This window comes from Triticum urartu, chromosome 3 (genome assembly GCF_003073215.2).
Source record: "Triticum urartu cultivar G1812 chromosome 3, Tu2.1, whole genome shotgun sequence".
NCBI lineage: Eukaryota > Viridiplantae > Streptophyta > Magnoliopsida > Poales > Poaceae > Triticum > Triticum urartu.
Window position 1 is genome coordinate 64,339,126 of NC_053024.1, and position 8,700 is coordinate 64,347,825.

General features: G+C 50.4%; 1 protein-coding gene across 1 annotated transcript; it reads left to right on the forward strand.

Moving 5' to 3' along the window:
• The first annotated feature begins 1,194 nt into the window (after positions 1-1,194).
• LOC125542896 (monothiol glutaredoxin-S2-like) lies at positions 1,195-2,087 on the forward strand. The gene has a single exon (XM_048706122.1). It carries the CDS (start codon positions 1,337-1,339, stop codon positions 1,697-1,699), a length of 363 nt encoding a protein of 120 aa, XP_048562079.1. The 5' UTR covers positions 1,195-1,336; the 3' UTR covers positions 1,700-2,087.
• Positions 2,088-8,700: the final 6,613 nt, after the last annotated feature.

Here is an 8,700-nt window from a genome sequence, read left to right on the forward strand (position 1 = left end):
CCAGTCAGCCACAGGCAGGAAGGCGAAGTGCAAAGCTCTCAGCGACCGTGGCGTGGCGCACAGTGCGGTGGATGTGACCGCGCGACGATCTGCGTGCACAACCAGAAAAAGATCTCGGGTCGCAGCTTGGCAGGGATATGCGACCGACCGGCGGGGCGAGTCCGGCCCGTGCTGTCGCCTCCGGGCGATGGGGTGGTGGCGGTGCTTCGATCGACCTGACGTTGGACGGCGCACTAGGCTTGCCCGGAGCGGCGGGGCAACAGCGACGTCACCGGACGCCGGGCGCGCCACGCGTCCCGCCCGGGGCCCGCCCGGCGACGAGCTGAGGTGAGCGTGGACGTCACCGGTCACCCTCTCGCCCGGCCGGCCTCCGAGAGACGGGTCGGAGCAGCAGACCGCGGCACGAGAGCACGAGACCGACCCGCGGCGCGCGTGTGGTCACGTAGAGGCAGCTGGGCCGAGATTAATTAGCCTTAGCCGTGACACTGTTGCCTGCGTAGGCCTGGTGACGCCAGCCAGCGAGCGCCCTCGTCTTCTACAGTCCCACTCTCGTCGTCCTCGTCGTCGTCGTGCGCGTCGGCGTCGGCCCGTCGTGCAAACATGGGGGCACGTCCCACGCTCGGCATCACGTGGCAGCCGCACTGTGCTGTACGTACTAGCAGCTCGTTTGACGAAGCCCAACGACCTGCTGCGGCCCGCACTGCACCCGTCCATGTGCCGAATTGAAGGCCGCGGTCGCATCGGCGGAGGACAGTCGACGGTACCATGCACCCGGCGAGTTTCGATGCCGGCATCGCATCTCCTCCAAGCCTCGCGCACGCAGAATCTCCCCTGCCGACGGGTGGCTCGCGTCGCCCCGCATATCCCGCTCACCAAACCGCAACGAATCCGAAAAGAAAAAATGCCGCTCCGAGAGGAAAAGGGAAGCATCAAACGGACGTCCATTTCCCTGGCGTATGGAGTGCGTAATTCGTCTCTCTCCGCCCGTCACCACCCGTCCGGTGGCAGGGGTGGGAGGATACTTTGGTGCTCTACATGGTGGTGGTGCTGAAAATTAATGGCCGCTTTGCTGTCCGTCTCCGGCCACGTGACGCAACCTCAGGCCCCACGGCTCCTTGTCACCGCCCGCCCGACGTCACCCCCCATCCCATGTGCGCGCTCCGCCCCCCCTATATATAAACGCCTCGCCGGGCTCGCCTCTCCACCTCCTACGGATCAACACCGATCGATACTCATTCACGGCGAGCCTTCTGTCCGCTTCTCCCTAGTTCAGGTGCAAGCGACCTACCTCACGCAGCGCGGCGCGTCGCTTCTTTCACGGCGGCGGGGGGCGAGCATGCAGGCGGTGGCGGGCATCCGGCGGGGGCTGACCATAGACCCGGCCGGGGAGGAGGAGGCGCCGGCGCAGCGGTTCGGGCGGCTGGTCCGGGAGAGCCCCGTGGTCATCTTCGCGCGCCGCGGCTGCTACATGGCGCACGTCATGAAGAGCCTCCTCGCGGCCGTCGGCGCGCACGCCACCGTCATCGAGCTGGAGGGCCCCGCCGAGGAGCGCGCGGCGGTGGAGGCCGGCGGCCACGCGGCCGTGCCGGCGCTCTTCGTGGGCGGCGCGCCGGTGGGCGGCCTGGAGGGCCTCATGGGGCTCCACCTCAGCGGCCTCCTCGTCCCACGCCTCCGCGAGGTCGGCGCCCTCCGCGCCTAGCTACCAGCCGCCGGATCCTCTTCTCCCCGTCTCCGGCGACTCTCTCGCACGTGCGCGCGCACGCTTCGTCTCCGTCTCCGTCTCCGTCTCCGTCTCCGTGTATGTACATATGAAGGGAACCATGAGCTCTGTAATTCCAAGACTATCAAGGGTGTGGAGTGAGAAACAACAGGATAAATAAGCTGTACCGCACGAGTAGGAAGACAACGAGATGAACTCTAGCCTAGCGGGGGTGTCGTGACAAAAAAGGCTGGACCTAAATGTGATTATTACTTTACTTAGGAGCACTCCAGCTGTGTTGAGTTTCACAGACATCATCAGCAACTTAGCTGTTTGAGAAAAAAATCCCTCCTTGCTCGCCCACTTGTTTAAAATCTTGCTTCTGTTTTGTCCCGGTGTGACGTTCTTTGCTTGGCGCCAAATTAACTAGTGATTACCCCACATGATTGCCGTATAATCATGCTTGGAAGCCGATTAGTCTATGGCGGGGAGATAACATATTCAAGTGCCGGGGTGGGGGGGGGGTAATGGAGGGGGACGTCAGCACGAACTTGGAACCCTAATGGCTGCTTTGCGCGGCAATGATCGAAATGCGCATCAGTCTCGCTCGGTACGGCGGGACTTCAGCCACACGCTGTGGATGGCAAGCAAGGGTTGGAGCTAGCAAGCCTAGCATAGGAGTATGGAACCAATATTGAGGCCGGATGAACTGAATGAAACTTGTCGAAACCTTTCTTAGAGTAGCACCTCCTTTTTCTGAATTGAAGACTGGCACTTCATTAGTGGTACTCCTAGATGATACTGTAAGCCAATTATTTGTAGTTCCCCCTTGCCTTAAGGCTGGTCACAATAAGTAAGAACATAAAATAGTAACTTACACACTTTCCTAAACTATGTTACTATCTCCATAGTGGGTAGAAACATCTATGTAGTGTCATGCAATGATGTATTTATTAGGTTATAGACTCATTCTTTCTTGGACTGTGTGATGTTCCGATAACTTAGCTAGTTACCACAAGCACCTCTCTCTTCATTAAATATGTGCCACATAAGCAAAGTTGTATTGGAGTGTGTGATGTTACTCCTAAGTTCCTCCCCATTATGACCAACCTAACTGTTACGGAAATGTGAAATAGAGTAGTTAATCATTTGTATGATTAACTGTTTAAATTTTTACTACTCCCTCCATTTCAAAATATAGTGCGCCCGCGCTTTCCAAGGTCCAACTTTGACCATAAATTTAACCAACGAGACCAACTGCGGCGGGAGAAAAAAATTATATAATTAAAACTTCTTTCGAATACGAATTCACTGATATAATTTTTGCTCCTGCCGCAATCGGTCTTGATAGTTAAATTTACGGTCAAAGTTGAAGCACGTGGATAGAGGAAGCACTACATTATGGAATGGAGGGAGTACTACTTACACGGTGAAATAGCAAGACCATAGAATGAAAAAGAGGATATATACTTCCTCCACTCCATAATGTAGTGCGCCTGCGCTTTGGACGTTTAAGTTTGATCATAAATTTAATCAACATGAACGACTGTAATGAGAGCACGTTTTCATGGTAACTACATATGAAGTGCCGAGGAGTATTCTATCCGTACATGAAGACGAGGAAGCATGAATGGTTAGAGCATCTACAACCAGATAGAGCTAATTTGGCCCCTCAAACGTCCCGCGTGCACCGTAAACTTCCTCGTCGTAGATCCCACACGGTAGTCCACATGGATGGTTAGAGTTAGTACATGTTTCATCTTACCGGTGAATTTTTCCGGTGTGTTTCACGGTTGATACGGGCCGTTGATTCTTAGTTACGTTGCGTCGAGGGGAAGAAACGGGAGAGACGTAGAGTAAAGACGTGCGGTTGCTAACACTCAAAGCCATTGCACGCGGCGGTAGCCCAGCCGGATCGGCTCCGAGCCAGCGATCCATGGCGTACGTCGCACGTGCCAGCCGCATAATTCCCGGCGGGAAGTAAAAAATTACGTACTCCAGCGCAGCTGACGCGAAATTTCACACAGCGCCATGCCGAACGAGACAAGCTGCACACGATCCCACACTGTTCACCCGTGCACACAGTTTTACTTGCCACTCCTGCAGGGCAGGGCAGGGCAGGGCATTTATTACTCCCTCCTTCGATCCTTTTTAGTTCGCATATAAAATTTGACTGAAGTCAAGCCTCGTAAAGTTTCACCAACTTTGTAGAAAAAAATGTCAACATTCATAATCTAAAATCAATATCATCAGATGTGTCATGACTTAAAGTTTCATATTATATAACTTTAGCATGCCAGATGTTGATATTTTTTCACATAAAATGGTCAAACTTTATGAAGTTTGAGTCCGGAGAATTTTAATATGCAGAGTAAAAAGGACCGGAGGGAGTATTAGCCATGGGCCGCTCTGAAAAACACTGCTGCTGCTCGTCTCGTAGTCGTCTTCTTCCCGAGGAAGAAGAGGCAGCAAACAATTGAAGGTGAGGGGCTCCTCATGCCGAGCCACGTAGAAGTGTCAGAGAGATGTCTGGGGCGCTCCAAATTTCCAGTTTCGTCTCATCGACGCCGGTTGTCCGCTTCCGCGGGGCTCGGCGGACCCTGTCAGCGTGTCAGCGTGCAACTCGTTTGGCGTCTACTATCGCGGCGCGGGGTCCGTTTTTGTTTGATTTTTAACCGCGCAAGCATGCATGGCCAGCGGGGCTCTCTCTAAGACTGTAACACGTACACTGTAACGAGTACAGTAATCTAGTCCTGGTAGTACGAGCCCCTGTGTACTCCCTCCATTCCATAATGTAGTGCTTCCTCTATTCACGTGCTTCAACTTTGACCGTAAATTTAACTACCAAGACCGATTGCGGCGGGAGCAAAAATTATATCAGTGAATTCGTATTTGAAAGAAGTTTTCAATTATATAATTTTTTCTCCCGTCAGAGTTGGTCTCGTTGGTTAAATTTATAGTCAAAGTTGAATCTCGAAAAACGCAGGCGCACTATATTATGGAATAGAGGGAGTAACATTTTTGCATCATCATCAGATCTGATTCTCATCGATATGTGTACAACCAACCTGGTGATGTGAGCCTCGCAGATCGCCCACCGATTCCTGCCCGCCCCCTGTACATGCAAAGCCGCCGCCTGGGTTTCGGCCACTTGCATGCTCCAATCGCTCGGCCCGTAGTGCTGGCTGCCTTCTAAACCGTGACTCTACCTGTTGTGTAGTAGTATATACTCCCTTCGTTCCATAATATCTAGTATAGTATAAAAAACATTTTTATATTATGAGACACAACGAATAGATACGAAAAAAGTTTCAGTTTTGCTGGCCCTCGGTTGCTTAAAATTCCAAATCATACCACTCGATTCTCGTGGGAAGAAGAGATAGCGCCCAAGGCTAAGTCGGAGATGACACGTCCTGGCACGGTGATACCTCGTCGAGAGTGATTCAAAGCCGATGACGATGCGACAGTGGGGGCAAAGGCGAGTCGGTGGTTTGACATCTTCGGTTGTGGGTCTTTTTTTTTACTTTGATTTCTCAAGGATTAAACGTGCCTGAACTCAAGGCAACCACTATGAGGGCTCATATGGAAACTCAGAGGGTGTGGACGGGCTGTGCGAGAGGAGGAAGAAGATGAACGATACCTAAAAGAAAACGGTTGAAGGAAGAAGATGAACAGTACATGAAAAAAAAGTTGAAGGAAGAAGATAAATATGAGCCCCTGGATTTCAATTGTATGACTAATGGAATTCTTTCTTTTTGCAGGGTGAATAAGAAATTGAGTAAACTAAAACTTTTTCAAGCATCTGACACATAGGTGCTACCAATGAAGTTCCATCGCACTTTCTCTGCCTCATTATTTGTGAAATATTCTTTTGATCTAGCACAATTTGCCCGATAATGAAGCTTTTACTCCCTCGTGATAAATTTATTGGATTACTAGTCGAGCTCTTCTCTACATGGCACTAATTTTTATTGGCTATACTCATCAAGATTTGTTTTGCTTTCGAAGGACGAGGAGGCGGAAGACATTTCTAATGATCGCCCCATTGGTCTCATTTGCTCTACCGCTAAGATTGTGGCCGAAGGACTTTATTACTCGCCTCGTTTGCCATATGAATAACTTGATTTCATAATCTCAGAGTACTTGCAGTTGTTGGGTTTTACGGTAGGGTGCATCGACTGTGAATTAAAGAAATTTCCTACGTGCAGACCAATCAAGAACATGCTACGGGAGATGGATCACAGATTGTTACCACTAGACACGCAGTGCCGTGCAGCGGAAGAAGAGTTCGGGCAGCGCGTCCGCGTGACTCGTCTCCTCCTTCTCCGATCTCCCTCGAACAGCCAGTCGTTGGTTCCCTCGTACAGGTTCGCCTTAGCGGCGCAAGTGCATCACCTCTAACGGTATCCGCGCGTGCAGGAGGAACACCGTGCGACAGACTGCTAGGTCCGATCACACAGTCGGCGACGAGTGAAGGTGGCTATTCGCAACACATGCAAACCCTAGTGACAACGTCGAAGCGATCAATCTCATGAGTGTGCCGCACCCCCACTTCATATAGGCGTCCGTCGCGGGCTCAACACATGGACCTCGCACGGACCCTAAAGCCCAAAATCTGTTCGGCTTGGATTCTAGTCCGAGTAGGATCACTTCTGACTCGTGGAGTCGGACTGGGCCTCACAGGTTCCTTTCCTTAAGCGCGCGATCCCTTAGGTTCTCGTTCACTTGGTTGCGAGTCATATCACATCCAACTCAGCTGGTCGGTAGCTTCCTCTAGCAAAGCGTGCTGACTCCAAGTGTCCGATGAAACTGGTTAGGCGAACCCGTACATCACACATATGTTCCCATTGCCACACAATATATATTGTCGGGTTCAAGGTGAGTCTGTCATCCTTGTGCTAGCCCGACCTCTTTCTTGTTTCAGTGATGTCGACCACAAACCGGATTATCTCATAATCCTAATTGCATGGCCATGCTTATCTGGGTCGGATCGCACGAGGGGCTCAGAGTATATCTCTCCTGGTCGGAGGGGCAAATCCCATCTTGCTCGACCATGTCTCGCAGCATGGGTCTGTACAAGTCCGAAACCTAACTTTGTAACTATCCAGTCACGGAGTAGCGTTTGGTTGGTCCAAAGCAAGTCTGTCACCATCCCGAGTACATGCGTCAGCTCAGGTCTTAGGACAATGAACGTATGCTGTACTAGAGACTCACAAATGACATATCGCTGCGTCTCATAGCTGGATCTGTCCGACTCGGACCTTATCTCAACTCGGATCCGACTACGTCGAATCCGACCAGATCCTTCCGAGTCCATATTATCCGATTAGCATCCAATGCTCCATGGCTAGTGAAACCAAGCCATCGATCGTGTCATATGCTAGTCTAGTCGGCTGCGCGTCCAGACAGCCCTTTCGACTAGGGACCTTTTAGGACGTTCATCATACAATGCATAATCCCATAAACAAGTCACGTACACATCATTGATAATGTCCAAGGACTATCTTTATTCATAAACACATAGGAAATATCATCATACATGATTGCCTCTAGGGCATATCTCCAACGGTCTCTCACTTGCACTATAGTCAATCAAATAGACATCGAATGCCCATAGCTCTAACGTGCCCCTCATGCTTGGATTGGAAGCGGCTTGGTCAATGGATTTGCAACATTTGCATCCATGTGAATTTTTCATAACTCAACATCACCATTCTTTACGATTCTTCGTATCAGGTGATATTTCCGATCTATGTGTCTGGTCTTGTGGTGATCCCTCGGCTCCTTGGCTTGTGCGGTGGCACCAGAATTATCACAATAAAGGTCCAACGGTTTTACTGAGGCTGGAAAAATACCAAGATCATCCAGAAAGTACCGGATCCAAACACCTTCCTTTGCAGCTTCACAAGCTGCAATGTATTCGACTTCTGTGGTAGAATCAGCCACCGTATCTTGCCTGGAACTCATCCAACTCACTGCTCCTCCGTTCATGACATACACGAATCCGGACTGTGATCGACAATCATCTCTGTCGGTTTGGAAACTAGCATTGGCGTAACCCCTTACGACGAGCTTTTCCTCACCTCCATAAACTAGGAACATCTCTTTAGTCCTTTTTAGGTACTTCAAAATAGTCTTCACCGCTGCCCAGTGTCTCTCACCTGGGTTGGCATGGTATCTACTTGTTAGGCTTATTGCAAAAGCAACATCTGGCCGTGTACATATCATGGCATACACGATGGATCCAATTGTCGAGGCATACGGAATCCGACTCATCCTGCTTCGCTCATCAGATGTCAAAGGACTCCGAGCCTCGCTTAGCCTTATACCATGTGAGACAGGCAAGAACCCTTTCTTGGCCTCACTCATGTTGAACCGCTTCAACACATTATCTATGTACGTGCTTTGGCTCAAGTCGAGCAGCCTCCTCGATCTATCTCTATAGATCTTGAGGTAAACAGCCTCACCAAGGTCCTTCATTGAAAACTTGCCAATCAATGATTCCTTGACCGAGTTTAGCACCGAAACATCATTTCCGATCAGTAGTATGTCATCCACATACAAGATCAAAAACACAATCGAGCTCTCACTTAACTGCTTGTATAAACAAGCGTCCTCATCGCTTTTGATGAAACCGAGACCAGTGACGACCTCATCAAAACGAATGTTCCAACTCCGAGATGATTGCCTCAACCCATAAATGGATCTCTTGAGCTTGCATACTTTACTAGTGCTAGTCGGATCGACAAAACCCTCGGGTTGTATCATATACACGTCCTCAGTTAAATTTCTATGAAGGAAAGCCATTATGACATCCATTTCTATAGTTGTATCTATGAAGGAACTTTAGTGTAACGCCCTCGATGCGGCTATATCTCCCACGTGTCGGGGCACGACTTAGAGGCATAACCACATTGAAAGCAATGTCGCAAGTCGGGAAGTCATTACACATCCCATGTACATAAATAATATAAAGGGGAGGAACATAGTCGGCTTACACT